Below are 21,536 nucleotides of genomic sequence, written 5' to 3'. Positions count from 1 at the left end.
TTGGGTTCTGAGAGCATGGCAAGAAAATGGCATTGTGTGTTAATTCTATCTAAAAATGAAAAACAGGTGCGGAATTCTTAATTTTAGAAGTCATTTATGCAATAAGGTTTGTTTGTTTGTTTTTTTACTAGAGCCTTTTAAATTCACTAAACTTACTACATTTATCTCAACCACAAACACCAGGAACTTTTTTTTTTATTCTTTTTCCTTTCTGTTAAGGGGACAAGGCTGGAGGCACTGTTCAGATTCTCTGTGATATGGCATTTGACGAGAGAAATCCAAGGCAGCAGAGTCACTTCCCACAGTCGATCCTTTGATAGGTATTGCTGTACTTTAATTTGCATGGCTTAATGTTTATATAAAAATATTTAGTTACATTATACCTTTTTGCTATAAAAAAAATTGCCTGGACAGTCCGATAAACCAAAGGAAGGCTGTCAAATATTTATTTTTAACTTAAAAATAAGAAGCACTCTCTGTGTTGGTAACTCTCTGACAGGGCAAGTAATAAACTAGTTGTTGGGGTGGGCTTTTTTGTTTGTGTGTTTGTTTGGAGGATGCCCCAAGAGGAGTAGGAGTTTGGAGCCTCTGCTGGGAGTTGCTTTCCATTATATAGACAGCAAAAAAAGCAAAAAGTGAACAGCTGAGGCACCACTTCTTGTTGATGTAGGAAGCCAGCTCAATTAGGAGGTGGGACATTTCCCTAGAAAAGGATAGAAGGGCCCCGCAGAAGCAGCTGCATTCAAAATATTGTTAAAGTAATCCAAGGGTGGCATGTTGTGATCCTCAGTTTTATACAATATGAGCCAAAAGCTTTCAAGCCTTACGAAGCAGCAAAAGATATTATAAAAACTCTTTATAAGTGCAGATAGTGTGTTTGCAATGTATGTACATGTAGTATGTTTTGCCTTGCTCCTGCAAACACCTGTGCTTGACTTTGAACTCCGTGACACTACTCCTGGGCATCAGAATTACTATCAAGAGTAAAGCTAAGTATGGGCAGGAGTGGGGTCTAAAAATATGTTGTGAGAGAGAGCTTGCAATCTTACTATTCCCTTCCAATTTCTCCATTCAGGTCTCTCTTTGTGGTACTGGACAGTCTAAATTGTTCAGATGGTGCAATTGGAGCTGCAGCACAGGGCTGGCTGATACGTGCTCTCTCACTTAATGATGTTACACGAATTCTTGAACCAGTACTTCTGTTGCTTCTTCATCCAAAGACACAGCGCACATCCATACATTACATTAAACAGAAGAATTCAGCAGGTAAAGTTGCTCTAAGACTGAAAATGTAACTGTTTAAGTTAAGTAAATTAACAGTTAGTCACATTACATACCATTAAACTCCATTTTAAGCCAGTCATACCTTTGGTGTTATACGCTTCAGTTTGAGGTGACTCCTTACAAGCAGCAATACCAGCTGTATATATCACTCTTCATAATTACACCTCTAATAATACTTAAACACAATTCTGGAGTAGGTCATACTATTTTAAAGGCATAACACCCATTGGTTTCTTCAGCATTTCATCAAAAGAAGCTACTAGACCACCTAATATTTTAATTAATTGCTTTTAATCAAGCCATCTGCTTGTATAACTGTTTTACTACTTTGTTTGTTTGCTATCTAATTGACTTGCCAATCATCATCATCACTATTTATATTATAGTAGCACCCAAACTTCATATAGACTTCATATATAAACTTTATATATGTCTGTCTATCTATATATAAAGTCTGTATAGGCTCTTTCTCTTCCCCTCTCCCTTCCCCCCTTTCCCCCATTGAACAGGCTTGAAATATGCTTCACAAGCTATAGAGAATGCATTTGATGCTCAAGAGGTTCAGACATATATCTATAGACGTCTGTCTATATATATGAAGTCTATATAGTCTAAGCAGATTTCGAACTTGTACAATTATTAAAGATAAGGATTGTATCCTTGATTTGTACGATTCCATTATAAAGCATAACTGCTCAATGAAATTATTCCCTTGGCATAAATAAGATTTTTAAATTTAATGTATGGTCTGTTACTTGATCACCATTGCATTTTCTCTTACAATTTGTCTTTTAATATAAATGTATTAACCAATTACAAGTGCCCTAATAAACACTGATTTTGAAATCTTCATTTTTTTTCCAGAAGACTCACATAATTGGTTTAGCAAGAAAAATGCCTCTTTCAAAGAGTCATTTGAAGCTGCTGAGCTACATGAAAGCAGTTCTGAAGAAAACATACTATTGAGCCAATTTACAACTGTGGACAGGGAAGCTATTTGGGCTGAAGTGGAAAAAGATCCAGAGAAGTATCAGCTAAAAAATGGACTGTCTGAAAATGATCCCTCTCCATATACAGAGCATCCACAGGAGACCGGTGGTGATCATGATAACAGTGAACACACAGAATCAGCAGATACCAGCACAGGACATATTGATAGTGAAAATACATCATCTTTTTCTCCTTCTTTGGATCAACAAGAAATGAGCAATGAGGAGAACTATAGAGCTACAATCGACTGCAGAGAAAACGTGAAGCATGTGAGTTCATCTAATGCTTTCCCTCCTCATGGCTCCAAATCCAGTACTATGTTAAATCTTGTGCGTGCAGACTCTGAGAAAACTCAAGCATCAGAATCACTATCAAGTGATGATGAGGAGTTGGACTTGGAACTCCAAGCGATCACAACTTCTAGGCTGCTGAGGCAGAAGAAGGAAAAACAAGAAATGATAGGGGCTCTGTTTAAACACATTCTCTTGTATTTTCAGCCTTATGATTCCAAGAGGGTTTTGTATGCTTTTTCTGTACTGGAGGCAGTACTCAAAACAAACCCTAAAGAATTTATTGAAGCTGTAGCCAATACAAGTATGGATACAAGCTCCACAGCTCACTTGAATCTCATCTATAATCTTCTAGCCCGACACCAGGACGCTCTTGTGGGACAGAGCTTTTATGGTAAACTTCAGACTCAATCACCAACTATGTGTCCCCATTCTTTATTAATAGAATTGCTGATTTACCTCTGTTTGAGTTTTTTGCGCTCTTACTATCCATGTTACTTGACGGTAACCCACAAAGATGTGCTTGGCAACAGAGATGTCCAAGTCAAAAGTGTAGAAGTCTTGATTAGAGTGATGACACAGCTGGCCACAATGGCAAAGTCAACAGAAAGCAAGAATATCGAGTTTATACACAACTTGCTTGGAAGATGCAAAATTCAAGAGTTTGTTCTTCTTTCTTTGTCTGCATCTATGTATACAAGTCAAAAACGGTACAAACTGATGACATCTGATAAAACTAACAGTATCATCGAAGAGAGCCTCTTTGAAGAAAGCCTTATCAATTTTGGCCAAGATCAGATATGGAGTGAACATCCCCTTCAGATTGAGCTGCTGAAACTTTTGCAAGTATTGATTGTCTTGGAGCACCATCTTGGACAGACTCATGAGGGACAGGAGAACCAGCCAGACCTATCTAAGGAATGGCAGCGAGCTCTTAACTTCCAGCAGGCTATTAGTGCTATTCAGTATGTGCATCCACACCCAATAACTTCACAAGGATTATTTGTCTCTGCTGTAGTTAGAGGTTTGCAGCCAGAATATGGTTATGGGATGCATCCATCTTGGGTAGGTTTAGTCACACATTCTTTGCCATACTTTGGGAAATCTTTAGGCTGGACTGTGTCACCGTTTATCATGCAGATATGTAAAAACCTGGATGAACTTGTTAAACAGTATGAAAATGAAACTGTGAAGATGGCTGTGAGGTAAGATTCTTAAATGCAGAATTTTGATGTTGATTTAACTATTCAGTACAAAGTATTGTACTGATGAGCTTATTTTCTCAAACCTCATACAATTGTATAAAGTAGTATAAAATTACTTTTTAGTAATTTTAAACTTTAAGCAAAGTTTCTGAAATAATTGTGATCTTTCTCATACCCCAGTAATTGGAACACAGAACCAAATACTCTTTTAACCATAATAATCATGAAAAGAATGAAAATAATAGTTCAAGTGGATAATAATTTTTGTGTTCTTCTCCAAAGCATAACTTCTAAAAGGGAGAACATTACACCAGATTATCCTCTGACGCTTTTGGAAGGCTTAACAACCATTGGTCATTTTTGCCTTTTGAATCATCCTAATCAAGCCAGAAAGGTAGCAAGCTACTTCTTATTATTTCAGTAGATACTAGTCTCAAAATGCCAACCATGCATTTGACAGTTTGGCCCAAATTCAGCAAACAAAGTTCTTGCTGAATCATGACCTTAAATGGTCAATGATGTCTATTATTGTGGGCCCACAATATGAGAGGCTGTACAATAAAGGTAGCAGAATCCCCTTCCATGCAGGAAGAGGAACATGCTTGTATAGAGGAGAACCCTCTGTTTGCAGATCATAAGGTAACTATTGTCTCACCCCAACACCGTGTATGTTGACAATATCTATATATATTTGGATTATTGGACACGAATCATTTGTGGGATAAGTACAGTATTCTCCTTAAATTATTCTGAAGTAATTTGTATGTGTGGAGAAAGAAGTGCAAGTGTCATGCTGCCAAAAAAAAGCTATAAAAGATAATTCTAAATGTTTCTCTAGGACAATCTGAATTTTATATTTACCTCTTTGGTATACTGTTAAGTGAAAGTGTGAGTGAACACAAGTTGTACATCTTAAAAATCTAACTGCAGACAACTCTGTATGCATCTTCCCCCCCACACACACACACACTTTCTTCTTGTGTTGCAAAAACAGAACAAGTTTAATTTGGGTCTTCACCACCCAAATATTCATGCATTCTGTGGCTGTATTCCCACAGTTACTCTCCTTCATTAGTTTAACTGGCAAGTTTCCATAGAATAATTAATTTAGAATACATGCCACCAATATTCTCCTAGAGTGTGTTTCACGCTCTTTTTTTGTTGCAAATTATGTGAAAAATGGAGATAGGTAGTTTGCACCATGTATTGGAAGAGGATATGCCCTCAAATAGAGAAAAGAACTCCTAAACAAAAACGAAATCAATAGAATGTTACACTCAAGTTACACATACTTACTTATTCTTAAGTGGTTAGTAAAGTTCATAAACAGAACAGCTGAATAATCTAATGTTTTTTGCAAAATTAGCATTACAAAAGACTTGGGTGGAAAGCAGATGTCTGCACTAAAGATTGTGTAACAATGTTAAGAAGAAAATGAATCTGCATACACTTGAGTGTTTGTACATAGAGTATATTATTTAATATAGATATTTCTGTTTTCCTAGTTGTCCTCTGTATCTGATCCTACAAACCTCAGAAATGCCAGAAATGCCATTTTGGAAGAATTGCCTCGTATTATTAACACAATGGCCCTTCTTTGGAGCGTTATAAAAAAGGAAGACACTCAAAAAAGACCAGCTGACTTTCTTGGCACAACCAAAGGCTCTTCTTCAGTTTACTTTAAGGCAACCAAAGTAGGAATCCTTTCCAAATACTCTTTCCCCGTCCCTCATTACCTTTTGTGTGAAATTCTTATATATGGTTTTGCATTCTCAAATAGTAAAGTAGTTTTAAAGTTTCTGCAATTTACAGGCTGCAGAGGATGTTCATGGTCAAAGGTGCAGAATTCCTACTATATAGGGTTGTCACCTTTTGTGCAAGTCAGTTGCAAAGTGCCAGATTTCCAAACCTTAATTGGTACCACATTTGTATAAAATTAATTTGCGTTTTGGTGATTTTTTTTATTTTTTCTCTCCCCGTTCTCCCATGCATATGCTTCCCCTCCGACCCCTCCCCCACAATTCAATCCTCTTTCTCTTCTTGGGTTTTTTTCTTCACTCTTTCAAAAACATAACAAAACAAAAACACCACAAGCTAGAAGCAAGCCTTCTGTCCTAATGAGTGTGAGAGAGGACTTCGTGCAAGGTAACAGTTTTGGAGTGAACTTAGGCTATGCATGCATTTTATTAGCATGCATTTTATTTACTTGTGCTTAGAATTCATTCTGCTTTCTTTATGACGTGTAATAAGATTTTGCCATCATCGTTTGAGTTTTGAAGCTGATGACCTCATAAACATGACACTGTTACCCAGAGTTCTGCCATCCCAAATGTGTTGGTAACTTTACTCTGTGCAAGGTGGTGTCAGGAAATAAATCAAATGGAGACACAGCCGTCCAGCCAATAGATGGACTGGTAGAAACAGTCTAACAAAAGAGTGCTTTTACTTTAAAGCTATACTTTACTTAGGCTCAAGCAATTATGCACATCCACAACAGGTTAGTAAAACACCCTCAACTCTCAGTTACCAAAGTTTGGGGTGACTTTTGAGTGGAAACAGTGACAGCCTTCCGAATGACCTGATCTTCCAGCTGTCGTTGGAGGATTCCAAAGCCGTGTCCAAGAAGAGATCCCAAAGAGTCCAGACCTCTTCCCACCCATTTATCCTTGTTTGTAGACAATAACAAGTCAAGAAAAAAAACTTTGTTGGGCAAGCAGTTTCAAAAGTTAATCAAGAGGTTGCCTCGGAGTACTCATTAACTAGATGTGTTCCTGCAGAATCTGCATATCTTGAGGCTCAGACAAACATCTCCCAGAGGGCAGGCATAAATCAGTTTCTTGGTCTTTTCCTGATGAACAGATCCCTGCACATCTGCCAGAGTATCAGGGAGGGGCACAGGGTCAGGCAACTCAGAGACTGAGAAAGAGGCCCCCCCCCTCCTGGCTTAGTCATGCCAAGGCTGCACAGGCCTGCAGAAAGGCCTACCAATTTTGGTTGCTGTTAGTGCAATATTGATTATCATACTTGTTGCTATCAAGTGGTCCTTGGCCTTTTTACTGGTCTATCAAAATCTCCCCATACAAAAAAGCACATTGCATATTTTTCCCTTGACAACTTACACTTGTTTTTGGATAACAGATTCTGGTAAGATAAATAGTGTATATGAGAAATATAGTTTGTATAAATTTATCTTAATTTTAGATGATTGTATTGAAGTTAGTCTTTTCTTTTGAATGAGCTATGAACTTTACCCAGTGAAGCCATTCTAAATTTTCAGCTTGTCAGCTTGTAACTGCCAGTTTCCCAACTCTTTAGTGTGACATTTGTCATAGATATTATTTACATTTATTTGAAAAAATATTGAAGGCTGAATGAAAAGTTTGGGTGAAAAGCTGTGTTTTTATTGAACAATTATTTATTTTTTGTGGACCTGTTGAGGCCCTGTTGCGCACCCCCCTCTCCCCCCCCCCCCGGCATCGATAATCATGACTGCCAACAAAAAGGACAAACAGGACACAGGGGCTCCATGCCAAAAAATAAAGAGGCAAAATGGCTGGACTTATTTGGACACAAAATTTATTCTACTGCGAGCCTGCAGCGACGCATATCTAACCAACTAGCATTGTTGGGCAGATACCATTTTAATATCTAGCAATTGCTAGAGAAGTTTGCAGACTCCTTAGCCCTCCAGACAAGGGTTTGAGGCCATCCTGGAGGAGGGGAGGACAGTGGCTTGGGTGTCCCTGCAAGCAGCCTCTGATGCAGCAGACTCTGCAGCCAGGACCATGGCATCTGCGATATCGATGAGAGAGGCTTTGTGGTTGTAGTCTTCGGGCCTTCCATCAGAGATCCAGCAATCGATACAGGACCTTCCTTTTGATGGTACGGCCCTCTTTGCTGAGCAGATGGACTCTAGGCTGCACAGCATGAAGGACTCAAAGGCGACCCTGCAGTCCCTTGGTCTATGCACCCCGCCTTCATCCAGAAGGCACTTCAGACCTCAGCAGCTGCAATGGTTTGGGGGACAATCCTGTAGTGAGTCCTACAGGAGAAAAAATAGGGGTTAAAAGAGAAGCCAAGGCCATTTGTCATCCACTACTTCAAAGCCAGGCTCCAGCCGCCACAATCAAGGCAGAAAGCAGACCTTTTGAAGGTGTGCCTGAGGGCAATCTACCAGTTTTAAACCCAGACCCAACCTCCCTAATATTTTCTTCTCGTTTAGCCCCTTTCCTCCCAGTCTGGACTACCATAATATCAGACCGTTGGGTACTCAACACAGTAGCCACCAAGTTGCCCTCCAGTTCTCCTTGCTTCCATCCTCCTTCCCCGTCCCTCTTCAGGGACCCCTCTCATGAGCAACTTCTCGTGCAGGAGGTGCAAGCACTCTTATAAGTGGATGTGGTGGAAGAGGTCCCCCAAGGGAACCATCTAAGGGGAAAAGAGTTTTATTTCCGTTACTACTTAATCCCAAAAACAAAGGGAGGACTGAGGCCTATCCTAGATCTAAGAGGCCTCAACAAGTATCTCAAGAAGCTGAAATTTCGTATGGTTTCTCTAGCTGCTACCATCCCTTCACTGGATTCAAGCGACTGGTACGCCGTCCTTGATTTAATGGACACCTACTTTCACATTTCAATCTTCCCAGGGCATAGGAGGTTCCTATGGTTTGTGGTAGGAACTCATCATGAATTGATGGTGGTATTTCCCTTTGGCCTCTCAGCTGTGCCAAGGGTCTTCACCAAATGCATGGTGGTAGTGGCGACCCACCTCCAGCGAAGATGAATGCAGATTTTTCCTTACCTGGACGATTGGCTCATCAAGGGCAGGTTGAGATCTCAAATCCAGGACAGCATTGCGACCACCCAGAGCACTTGTCAAGAACTGGGCCTGCTGATAAACGAGCAGAAATCAATGCTTGTCCCAGTCCAATGGATAGGGTTTATTGGCATGGTTCTGGACTCTGTCAGGGCCCAGGCACTCCTACCAGAGGGAAGGTTCCTGGCAATGTCAGAGATTATAGCCTGCATCTCAGCCCACCCTCTCACCCTCAGAACCCAGGGCACCGGGACTGCAAAAGAGCTGGCGTTGCATATCAGTGTCAGGGAACTCGGGGCAATTCATCTAGCCTGCATGGTTTTCCTGCTGCAGCTCTCAGGCACAGTAGTGCAGGTACTCACGGACAACACAGCCTCGGTGTACTATCTCAACAGGCAAGGTGGGGCCCAGTCCCCAGCCCTGTGCCAGGAGGCCATATGGTTATGGGATTTTTGTGTCAGCCACAACATGCACTTGGAGACGGTGCATTTCCTCGGGGTCAGCAACACTTTAGCGGACTGCCTCAGCAGGTCCTTTTGCTCTTATCATGAGTGGTCCCTGCACCCAGAGGTGGCCTCTCACATCTTCCAGAGGTGGGGCAATCCCCAAGTGGACCTCTTTGCCACCAAAGAGAACAGGAAGTGCCAGCAGTTCTACTCTCACCAAGGGCTCAGCAATGGCTCACCGACTGACGCCTTTCTCCTGTCCTGGTGAGAGAATCTCATGTGTGCCTTCCTGCCAATACCATTGATCCATAAGGTCCTCATAAAGTGAAAAGAGACAAAGCAAGGGTCATCATGGTGGCTCTGGCGTGGCCCCGGCAATAGTGGTTCAGGATGCTGCTCAAACTGGCAGGATCCCGGCAGTGGAAGCTCCCATTGCAAGTGGACCTCTGGTCTCAGGATCATGATCATCTGCTCCACCCAGACCTGGCCTCCCTACGTTTGACGGCATGGATGCTCCATGGCTGAGCCGGGAGGAACAGGCCTGCTCAGCCCAGATCCAGAGGATTCTACTAGAGAGTAGAAAGCCATCCACCAGATCCTCTTACTGGGCCAAATGAAAACATTTTACCTGCTGGGCAGCTGAACAGGGGGCCTCCCCAATGGAGACCTCAGTCTCAATGATCCTGGACTACCTGCTCCACTTGAAACAAGAAGAATTGGCTTTTTCATCCATTAAGGTCCACTTAGCGGCCATATCAATGTTTCACCTTCCTGTGATGGTAGAACAATCTTCTTGCATGAGATGATGTCCAGATTCCTCAAGGGCCCCACCGACAGGATCCAACTCCCCAATGGGATCTGAATCTGGTCCTCTCTAGGCTTACTGGGCCTCCATTTGAGCTTCTAACCTTGTGTTCCCTCATGCATCTATCCTGGAAAGTCACATTCCTTGGTGGCCATTACATCAGCAAGGTGAGTTTTGGAGATTAGGGTATTGACCTCAGAGCCTCCCTATACTATCCTTTATAAGGACAAGATTCAACTATGCCCTCACCCAGCCTTTTTGCAAAGGTGATCTCTTAGTTTCATCTCAACCAGGACATATTCCTGCCGGTCTGCGGTCCCAACCCTCATAACTCCAGCAAGGAGAGGCGCCTGCATACCCTCAATGCTAGAAGAGCCCTAGTGTTCTATATCAAGAGGAACAAACCCTTCCGTTGCTCTATGCAACTCTTCATTGCGATTGCGGACCAGATGAAGGGGCTGCTGGTGTCATCGCAGAGGATTTCAAAATGGATCACAGCCTATATCCAGGCTTGTTATGAGCAGGCGAGGGTCACACCTGCAACGTCTTTGACAGCCCACTCATCAAGGGCCCAGGCGTCATCAGTGGTCTTCCAGGTGTATGTCCCAGTTCAGGATATCTGCAGGGCCTGGTCATCGGTACATCCTTCACATCCCACTATGCCATAACGCAGCAAGCTCGGGACAATGCTGGCTTCAGCAGAACAGTGCTTCAAGCGTAATGTCCGTGAACTCCTGCCCGCATCTAGGGACACTGCTGGTGAGTCACCTAATTGGGAATGCACATGAGCAAGCACTCAAAGAAGAGAGAATGGTTACTTACCTCATAACAGTTGTTCTTTGAAATGTGTTGCTCATATCCATTTCACACCCACCCTCTTTCCCCTCTGTCGAAGTTCCGACAAAAAGGAACTGAGGGGGCAGGGCGGCATATGCACGCCGCTGCAGGGGGCGCTAGAGCTGGCCCTACGGGTACACCTAGGGGGGAAATTTCCAGCACTGGTACATGGGGCGCACACACACCAAATTGGGAATGGACATGAGTGACACATCTCGAAGAACAGTTATGAGTTAAGTAACCATTCTATCTTCAACCCTTTGGTTCTTACAGGAAGGAGGCAGCAAAGAGTCCAGTGAAGCAAATGAGAAAATGTAAAATTAGAGTGTTTCAATTGTCAGCTAAACATAGTACTTAGTTTCCTAAAAAATACTACTACTTCAAACTGCCTTTCACTTGCCTGCCAAGAAATCCCTGCCACCATTCTCATATCCTTCAAATCCTTTCTTCCCTCCTTTAAAACTCACCTTTTCCATTAATTCTTATATTGACCTCCTCACTAATTTTCTCATCCCACCCTCCTTTACTAAATTGCCATCTATTGGTCTACAATTTCTAAAATATTTTATATGTCTGTCATTTTATATATAAGCTTACTAATAATACAAATTTCTCCCCCCTCTTACAGACATTGATTAATAATAATGAGGAAGTACTGTATATAAAAAATGATTGGACAGAGAATATGCCATGATGAAAAATAGGTTTTTGTTGTTGTTAGCTTTCCAGGGTTGGAGATCATCATAACTTTGTAATAAGGGAGGAAAATGAATCAATGAGAAATAATCTAAATTAACCTGAATCAACAGTATACAATATTGTTCTTTAATGATAGTATAACTTCTGAATACCACATTAAAAAGCAAAAGAATCTCCAAATAAACAGTGATCAGTCTTGAACATTTTTTATAATGTTTAGCAATAACATATTCATCTTTTTTCTTTATAGACAATAAAAAATAAAATTTTAGATTTCTTGAATCCGCTGACGCCACAACTTGGAGTCCAGTTAATATCAGCAGTAGCAGCAGTGTGGAACAGCAAAAAAGCTCATAAGACTCAAAGTAAAATAAAGGTGAAGTTAAAGAAATGTTAATTCATATGATAGTTTCTTTTCTAATGAAAAGGCAGAGGTTTTGTTCCTAGGGTCACTGCTAAGACCCTCATGTTCTGTTTTTTTTGTTTGTTTGTTTGTTTGTTTGTTTTTTAATAAGTAACAACAACAAGCGATTAGATAAGAACATGAATTGAATATAATGGTTAAAATTTAAAATATGAAAACCATAAGTAAATGGAACAAATATAATCAAATAGGAAAATAAGGATTTTAATGTCTTTGCATGTTGAAGAAAAATGCTGAAAGAAGAAATATTTTACTTAAAGAATCAAGAGACCATTTATCTGGCGCATGACTTCTGTAACACAACTTGAGATGACCTTAGGGTGTTTTCATGGGGATATGGGGAAAGAAGTCATGATCTTTGTCTTGCTGCTGTGCAAGATTTATCAATGAATTTTATACATTTAACTTTATATCTGCAGAGTTATGAGTTTTTCAGTATATTAGACCATTAAATATTAAATGCCTTAAACCATTTTTATTGTAAGATAAATTCTTTATCTTTATCTTACAATAAATTTCTCATAACAAGAATAATATTACTGGCTTCCACTTTGCTGGAAAAAGTCATTTTATTTTTTATAAAAGACTAGAACTTATTTACATTGGTTAAATACTTGGTGTTGGAAATGGAAATAGAAAAGTTAATTAAATACTATTGTTTTTTATTTATATGTAAACTAAAACAAGACTTGCATTCTGCACATGATTGCAATTTATTTTAAAACCTTATTCCAAAGTTAAATAAGTATAGATGTCCAGAAAATGATCCTTTTTGTTAGAAATAACAAACAGGTTGTCCCTGGGGCAGATTGGGGAGACGGAACCCTTTATTGCCTGCTCGTTCCATCTTGACGCTGCGAGAGAGCAACGAGGGGGTTACCTTACAAATCTTGTATACATAACAGTATGTAAATGTATACATTTCTAGCAACTCCCCATAGACCTTTATTTGGTTACATTGACACCTATAAAATGAATATTAACAACAACATCATGAATACAATTAGACCCGCCCCTGTTTGTTTACAGGATTACCATACAGAGGGCAGGCACATCACTTTAAAACCTATTAATTTTACACTAACATTCTTTGAAGTAAAGGTATGCCGGGGGGGGAAGGAAGGTAATGCTTTCTTCCCACCAAAGGCATTGCGCAGAAGAGTTATTTTGTTAGCCTTATCCCTGTGCAGATGGCCAGGAAGGGAGGAAAAGAAGAGAGATAACAGACTACAACTAGAATTCATACCAATTAGCAGAAACAAGGTTTGCCCATGCCATGACCCTGTTCCCTGTAACTTAGGCCTGACCATTAGTCCAGCTTTTAACTCTTTACTCTCCTACACTTTTCTTTTGTGACAACTTTCAAGGTTTAAAATTTTGTCATCATTCCACACTGGAACAAAAACATAACTTCGTGAACATTTTTGCAAAATGGAATTGTCCAAATAACTATTTTCAGATTGAAAAGCTCAGCTGAGCTTTTCAATTCTCTCTTTTGTCAGAACTGAGCAAAGAGCACAGAGGAATCTCAGAACCCTTTCCAGCAGACACATAATTGAAACTATAAATCTCCATGAAATGTTTTACTTTGGAACAGCATTTTTGACTAAATTTCATTTAGTTGAAAGTGTTCTGACCAGCTCTAGAGACAACTTCAAAGGAAAGGCTCTTGGATACCAAGGTGATGAGCTGCACTTACATGCGTAGATGCAAAGAACAGTGTAAGCATTATGTGCTAAGCCAAATCCAGCCCATTAATACCAAGCCATTTTGAGTTATTGGAGTCCAGAGCGTTCCAGTTTTCCTCCATTGCAGTCAGAGAGTCCAGGTCAGAAACCTTTCCAGAGGAAGAAAGTTAGCGGTAGCTCCCTCTGGAGCCAAACATGGTTACTAAATACAAGCTCTCTTCCTCATCTGCCGTAGTCTGAGTGCATTGTCTCTGCTGTGCTCCCAGCCTGTCAGCACAGGTGAGAGAGAGTGAATGAGACCCAAACTCTGATTCCCTTGTGGGTCCTTTTATAACAACTTGTTGCATAGTTCCTAAATTATCTACTTGAGTTTCATATATATGTTTGCACTTGGTTAATGGTATGAAATGCTCTTTTCCTCCATCATATCTTCCCTGGTACATTGAACTTAGTGTTGTTTGTGTCTTTTTAGATTCTTCCAGTAGCTAGTGCATCTCAGCTTATTCTTGTGGACTTAGTGTGTGCACTTGACACTCTGAAGACTGACACTATATTACAGCTGGTAAAAGAAGTTGTCAAGAAACCATCCCAAATCAAAGGCGAAGAGGTAACTGCTAAAATAGCATTCAGCTTTACCAGGTCTTCCTTCTGTATTTCAAGGTGTCCCTGAAAAACATCTCCGTTAATTTTATTAGATGGGAAAGATGTTTTCAACATTCATGATTCTTTTTTTGTTACGAGTAATTATATTAGCAGAATTTTTCTTCATCATATTCTGTTCCTGATTAGGCGTGTACCCAATGTGTATGCAGTTTCTGATTTTCATTTAACAAGAGTAGTCATTAGTTGCCTTGTGTTACTTTGGCAGGACAAAGCACTGGTAAAGCTAGTGTAACAGACTCCTTGTGCATTCTCCCAGCATAGAGGAATCTCCAGATTTAATAAGGCTAGTGTCGTGGCTCCATTCCCCTTGCCCTCAGCAGAGGGGATTCTGCCAGGGACCCATTATATTTGTCTGATCAGTAGCTGCTGTAACAGCCCCAGGGGGTTGTTACCTGCCAGTGCAACTGACAGCTGCCCAGAGGTTGTTCCATTGCAAAAAAACACCTTTACTCCAGTCCATCCTGAGCTACAGAAGGGCAAGTCTCAAGGATCTGGCTCCATGTATTTTAAAAACTTTTCCAATAGATCAGATTATCAATTTGAAAGAATTCCAAGTATCTAACTTATTTTTCTCCAATTTATTCTGCTTTATTTCTTGCATTTCATGCTGCTGGGATAACTTAATTATTGCATTTCCCTTCAAGATTATCAAATGCTTTCCAAGCACTTTGAGAGAGAAAATAGCTATGTAAGAACTAAATACTGTGGTTAGCGCTATTCAGCTTCATTTTCTGGTTGTTATGTACTACAATACTGCTCTCTCTAGGCTCCAGACACTTCTGGGGAATGTTTACATCTAAATAAAATTTAAGTTTTCATTGAAATCTTTAATATGAAAATATTTCTCTTCATCTTAGATTGGTCAGTCTTTGATCTGGGGTTTAAACTATGTTCCAGTACTCTGTAAAGCCATTGAAACATCACTGGAGCAAACATTTGAAACACAATTTACAAAGCAGACACCAAAATTCTTCAGGTTTTTGTGATGATGATTCAGTGTTCCCCTTCAAATTGAGTAACTTGCATAAAATAAACACCTTGAAACTGTAATGTTCCCTAGCAAGAACTCTGAACTACGTAATACATCTTCACAGACAAGGGTCAGCCCATCATCAGTCTCAGCTTGGGAGACAGGTTACTCCCAGAAAAAAAGTTTCCCATTAAACGTTGAATCGTCTAGCAGCTTAAATTTCATTGTGTTGTAAAGCAAGAACATAATTCCTTGTTTTATTTTCAGAAATCTTCTCTAGTGGATATCCCAGTGCTGCAATTCAGCTATGCTTTCGTTCAAAGGTAAATAGATAGTTACAGGAATAATATCGGTAGCTATATGGAAATCGCTTTGTGTAACAAACAGCTAGCATTTACTTAAACTTTACTTTGACCTTCAGAGCTGCTTGGCACAGGAAACCTCTGCATCATCAGTGCTTACTGAAGTAGAACTGGATAGTCACTTCATTGTCCAGTGACAGACAGACACACTCAAGATTCCTGTGTGGCATGATATTCTGTTATTGCATTGGTGTTTGTGTCATCATGACACAATGTCGTCATGTACTGAGACAACAACATGCTTTATTCTTTTCAAACTGTTGTCAGGACATTATGCTGAATTTTTTATGACCTTTCTCCAGCTCTGGCACTGTTCCCAGCTGTTGGAAGGTTGTGTTAAGGATGCTTATCCTTAATCTCCTTTCCAGGCTTTCTTAGGAAGACAGGGAGGGTTCCTAGTGTTTCCAATTTATACTTGGCATTTATCATGTTAGACAGCATAGGGAGTGGAGTAATCCTTTTGATCAAAATTCTTCTAGCATACATTGCTGTGTATGCATGGATCACCTTAGGATATTAGCCCTGGTCTACACTTACCTGGCGATTCAATGGCAGTCAACAGGAGTTACACAAGCTATGCAGAATAGTTTGCGTAACTCCCGTCGACTGCTGTGCTTCCCTTCTGCGTGGCATCTTCACTGCACTGCGCCACTTGAGGGGGTGCTTTTACGGTGTCGATTTCTGGATCGATTGAGCAGGTCTTCATTGACCCATCAATCAATCCAGAAAGGTCGATGTGACTGCCGCGACTTTGCCGCCATCAGTGTAGACAATACACTTAGTCTGCAAATCCTTCTCCTCATTCTGTCACTGCCGAAGACCCTCTTCTTTCACAACACTGGCATATTCTGTACGCTCCAAGCCTAGCTTTAGCTTGCAGAATAACTAGAGTCCTGAATTAATTCTACATACTGTTTTGATTTTGATACCCTGTCATGCTTTAGTGTGTTGATGTAATATAACATGTCATTATGCATTGACAGGATATCATTATACTTAGACACAAATACTCTGAATAGTTAATTAGACTTGGGGAGAACTAGAATACTAAAGTTGGTAGGGAGCTCCTAGAGCCAGCACTATCTGTGTTTATGGCTGATATATTGTTTGACATCAGGCTTGCATGTTGTTTTTGGCAGACTTCCTGTCTCAACCCTGCAGGAGAACTTTCAGTCATTGTTAGGAGTGCTGAAGGAATCTGTGCAATTGAACTTGGCTCCCCCTGGATATTTCCTGCTTCTCAGGTATAGCACAATACAAGGTGATTTAGTTTCATTTGACAGATGAAGTAAAACTGTCCATATTACTAATTTGGGGTGAATTATTTTTCCCACAGTACCCTGAATGACTTTGTGACCAGAACTCCTAACCTGGAAAATAAAAAGGATCAAAAAGACCTGCAGGTACTGGATACACACCCTTTTAGTTCACAAATCATTCTGAACAGAGATTAGCTTGTGCTGCCCAGCAGATATAGTAGAGATGTGAGTGACTTCCTCCAGTTCTGCTCCATAAACTGGCCAGCAAGATAATTTGTATAGTGAATTCCTTGTTTCTTTTAACATTATCAAAAAATGATCTGATTTTTTTTCTGTCAGTCTTGGAAGGGAAACCTGAAGTTTCTGAACCAAAGTCTGTTGCTCAAACATGGAGGTTGAGAATAGGGTTTAACCCAACCTTTTAATGGGAAGACTGAAATATGGCCAGATCAATTCCCAGAAAATAAAACTACACTGTTAAGTCGCTTAGTTAAAAGTAACCAATATCCTATCTAATTTAATACCACATGGAAGCCCTGTAGCTAAAAGGAAAGGAAAAAGCAGTCAGTTTCAGATCATACAGTTCAAAGCCTAAAGAACAGTAGAGGGTACTAGTGCAATTTTTTGGAAATCTGAAGAACCAATTCAGAACAAACAAGTCTTTCAGAGATGACTGCTAATTAATGGAGTATGATAGTTTGCAATCTTCATTTGAAACTATTGGATAATTGTTCCATTAGAACTGAAAAAAATTGTGATCTCAGAGACTCTGTGATTCTCCAAGGAGACAAAGTTAAAAACCGCTCGAGACAAAAACGCTTCCTTAAAACATAGTATCTTGGCAGGTAAAAGACTGGAAATCTGGAGAACCAGGTAAGAGTCCATACTGTGCAGAAGCAGAGATATATGCAGAGAGTTGAAACCTATGAATTTGTCAATTATTGTAAGAATAACTCCCCAATATGTTTCAAATTTATGACCGAAAAAAATCCATCAAAGTATGAGGCAAAATGTGTGTGACGTTTTGGGATTTTTGGGGGTTCAAACCCGCTATGCACCTGTAAGGGTGTCTGGACCCTGATTATCACACTAACAACATTATTCTTGTATACCTATTGGATGCTCAGGTTGTGCACTCTTACCCTGAAGGCCACAGAAGCAGTGCGAGATAAGATGCATAAAGAATAAACTTCTCGTCTAGCCTGGCTCAAGCTAGAGAGAAGAAACTTGTCACAGGGAGTAATGGTAGTAATTCCCAACCAAGTTGAAAATGCATCAGTGTCTGCAACAAGACCCATGTCTTCTGCAACATAGATCTTACCAAACTGCTGGTGCAAATCATTAAAATTAAAAACATCCAGAAAGCAAATTATGAGGTGTGAAGGATGACTTGGTCTGGTGTGCACTCAATATGTGCCAGTCTACACAGAAAGTGAAAAACTGAAGTGGGTTGTTTTTCTCCTTTTTTAATATTTGATTTTGCTACTCACTCTCCAATGCTTAACTTTTATACCACAGCTGAAGAGAATGTTTGTCTAAAGAGAAAAATTCCCCCTTACCGTTGTGATTATAAGGATAGTCATCAAGAGTAGACTGTAGTGTAAGGCAATTTTTGCTATCATGGACAAATTTTCTTGTATATTGGTGGTTTAGCCCGGGTGTGTGTGTGTGTGTGTATGTATGTGTACATAATGACCTTTACATGGAAAGGTATGATTAAGACCTGTAGGTGAATCTATGCTAACCCAAAACTTTTCTTTCTTTTTTATTGTTCATGCTTACTGCCAACTGAAATCAGTGGCAGTTTACTATCTGGAGACTGCTGATAAATGTTTCTCTGTTCTGTTTGTTGATGCTCATCTTCATTTGCCTATCGACAGGGTACCAAGTACAAAACACTGTACCAGATTCCAAATAAAAAAAACTTCTTTGGGCTGGCCCAGTGCCAATAGCTTTCCTCTGATGCAGTGTGGCATTTATTACTTTTCAGGAGGTGACACAAAAAATCTTGGAAGCTGTGGGGAATGTTGCTGGTTCCTCCCTGGAGCAGACTAGCTGGCTGAGCAGGAACCTGGAGGTGAAAGCCCAACCTCAGATCTCTTTAGATGAATCCAATGCTGAAGGTGACATGGATGGTAAAGTTGTTTCTTAAGGATTCAGTGTCACTTCTGACCTTCTTGCCACTTTCCTGTACCATTTATTATATAAAGTTTAGTGACAATCTGGCTTTGTGCTCATGTGAAAATGTTTTTTATGATAAGTTGCTAAAGAGAATGAATTGTTATTTAAAACAAACAGACTGATGTGGTATCAAAAGACCATGTTATCTTCTCATTTAAGTAAAAATTCAGATATCTTAAATGGCATTCAGTCAGTATCTGTACATTATATGTACTATACTGGAGAAATATTAAGGTACACAATACATTCTATATACCACGGAAATTAGCATCCTTCTAAATAAAAAGTTCAAAAAGTGCATAGAAACCATTTTTGTTAATGTGATGATAAAACTGTAGGCATTATTGAAAATAAGCTGAAAGTTTTCTGATTTGTAAGAGGCTGATTGTTAAATTTTTTCTTGCCTACTTAACTACTGAAATCCATTTATTTTGATTGAGCTCATTTAAGAGGTAGTTTTTTTTCCAGTGTAGGAGGAGGACAAGTCTGAAAACCAGGAATTTATGACTTCTAATTGCAATTATGCAATTAGCTCACTCTAAGTCAAAGAAATCATTTTGCCTCTTCCTTCCTTCTGTTGTAAAATGTCTTGTACATACCTACTTCGTAGGGGTGAAGGTTGTGAGAATTGATTTGTTCGTGCAGCACCTGGGGCAGTGAAAGAGAAGTAAAATGCCATATAAATAGTAAGGCCAGCATTTTCAAATGTGAATTCTTCAGACTTCAGTACAAGCTTTGAGTGCTTAGCACCTTTGAAAAGTGAAACACTCTTTATTGCACTTGTATGTGGATTTATTAGTTTTACTTTATGCTTGTATGTGGATTTAGGAGCCAAACAGTAGGCACCCAAGTTTGAGAAGTTTTTTTAAGAAGTATTTTTTCATGTTTTAGATACATATATTGAATTGCTACTTAGTGAGAGATTTATTATAATCCCAAATTTTTAAATAACTATTTGGAGTGGAAGTTAATAGGATGCAACTGTAATAGCTTCAGGAAATTCCTTTTAAAAGAATTCTACAGTTCAGTTTTTTCTTAAATGAAAGCTTAACTTTAGAATTTCCTGGATTTCTACATACCTCTTTTGAGTGCTGGTCCCTGTAGGTATTCACTGAGGCTGCACATGTGCTTGAGCCTGGAAACCTCTTCCATAGCAGAGTCCATTAGTGCATGCCTATGCCCCATGTCTCCTCATACTCAGAACCAAAGGTATTAGGGGTGGCACAGACTGCCTGCCTCTCCATTGCTTTTCTACTGCTCGTGATCTGGGACAGAACCTTTGTGCATCCGTAGCCTTTCTAGCGCTCCCGCTTGAACTTTGTAAATAGTGTGTAAACAGTTTTATCTTTAACTAGTTAATTGTTAGTGAATTTAGTTATAGATCACCCACCCTTGTTCCCTACTGTTCAAGGCACCCTAGTATGACCAAGATTCCAGGCTTCAGGTCTTGTCCCTGTGTCTTCCCGGTTAGCAACCCTCAAGAGAGCTGCTTTAGGGACTCGCGTGTTCCTTCAAAGTGTGATGTCCGCCACTCCTTCCCCCTCCTACCAAACAGTCTCCCCATCTCACTGACTTCAGCCTCTGTGTTGGGCACTCATGCCCACTAGATCAGAATCCTCCAGCAAGCAGGTGGAGGAGTTATTGTTAATTAATTAAATTAATAAATACAGCATGCTACCACAACACCAAATTAACCATAAATTCCTTTATTAAATCTAGAGGTCAGATGGTATTTATACAGCTGCTCCAAACAGGGCCTTGAATCCCTAAGCAATTGCCACATCTATACAGTAACATGCAGTTTATACATATTGATCAGGTACTTACAACAACAGGACTAGCACCTGGATGCTCAAACTCCACCTGGACAGGCAGGCACTAGCAACAAACACTCTTAAGAGACCATCCTTTTATACTTTAGCAAACAGAACTTACATGGTTATAGCCATTGCCTCCTGCATCAATTTTTCTGCTGAAATTGCTTAGAAACCAGTTTTGATAATTGGGGACTTTTCTTCAGACTTTCCTCTTATCAGTCACATTCCAGTCCAGAATTTCCAATCAAGCTGACCATCTTCCAAAGTCTTCCCACAACTGCTAAGCACTTGCTGTTTATGCAAACGTTACTTTAGCCAAGCTATTTGAACATGTGTGTATATTTAAAAATCCTATACAAGTGACAGGATTGAACTAAACAGCGGTATGAGGAGGGTAAAGGTGAACAGTCTCATAAAAACAGGGATAAATGGCCTCAAAAGTACTCTGGGGGAAGAAAAAAAAAAAAAAAAAAGCAAAGGCTTCTCTTCTCCCCTCAGTATTGAAGGAGACTGTTCTCTGGTATGGGTGTGGCTGGAGCTCATAGGGGGCATGGACTATCATTAATAGTACCAGGAACTACTAGTGCTCTAAAATAGTCCATGAAGGGGACAGGACTGATCCTTGCACCACCCAAAGACAGAAGGGATTGTTCATCCTCTGCACTGACAGTACTGCCCTGTAAGAAAATCGCCACGCCCAGACCTGTACCAGAGGATCTGCTCAGACCCAAGACTCCCATCAGCTCTCCTCCAGCCAGGTCTCAATGTGCCCTTCTCAAGGATCTGGCAATTTACACCAAA

The 21,536-nt window shown here is 40.1% G+C and overlaps 1 protein-coding gene and 1 long non-coding RNA gene across 3 annotated transcripts in view; one reads left to right on the top strand and one right to left on the bottom strand.

Annotated features, from left to right (window-relative positions):
• The window catches only part of DOP1B (DOP1 leucine zipper like protein B), a 91,836-nt gene that overhangs the window by 53,237 nt on the left and 17,063 nt on the right, over positions 1-21,536 (top strand). For both annotated transcript variants that reach the window (XM_067545290.1, XM_067545291.1), the window contains 11 exons: positions 220-320; positions 1,076-1,266; positions 2,149-3,769; positions 4,052-4,163; positions 5,275-5,463; positions 11,622-11,747; positions 13,956-14,090; positions 15,384-15,439; positions 16,618-16,722; positions 16,815-16,881; positions 18,728-18,872. In XM_067545290.1, the coding sequence (XP_067401391.1) occupies positions 220-320; positions 1,076-1,266; positions 2,149-3,769; positions 4,052-4,163; positions 5,275-5,463; positions 11,622-11,747; positions 13,956-14,090; positions 15,384-15,439; positions 16,618-16,722; positions 16,815-16,881; positions 18,728-18,872 (2,848 nt within the window). The remainder of the gene's footprint in view (positions 1-219; positions 321-1,075; positions 1,267-2,148; positions 3,770-4,051; positions 4,164-5,274; positions 5,464-11,621; positions 11,748-13,955; positions 14,091-15,383; positions 15,440-16,617; positions 16,723-16,814; positions 16,882-18,727; positions 18,873-21,536) is intronic.
• Positions 7,244-20,229, bottom strand: LOC137151057 (uncharacterized). Its single transcript, XR_010919146.1, has 4 exons — positions 19,998-20,229; positions 19,518-19,566; positions 8,570-8,659; positions 7,244-7,811 (listed from the first exon to the last, which is right to left on the bottom strand). It is a non-coding gene; the product is annotated as an uncharacterized lncRNA (long non-coding RNA).

The sequence above is a fragment of the Emydura macquarii genome, unplaced genomic scaffold, assembly GCF_026122565.2.
Source record: "Emydura macquarii macquarii isolate MOO-44397 ecotype Brisbane River unplaced genomic scaffold, CSIRO-AGI_Emac_v2 contig_1043, whole genome shotgun sequence".
In the NCBI taxonomy this organism is placed as follows: domain Eukaryota; kingdom Metazoa; phylum Chordata; order Testudines; family Chelidae; genus Emydura; species Emydura macquarii.
Note: the sequence above shows the minus strand (reverse complement) of the source record. Positions and strands in the feature narration are given on the sequence as shown.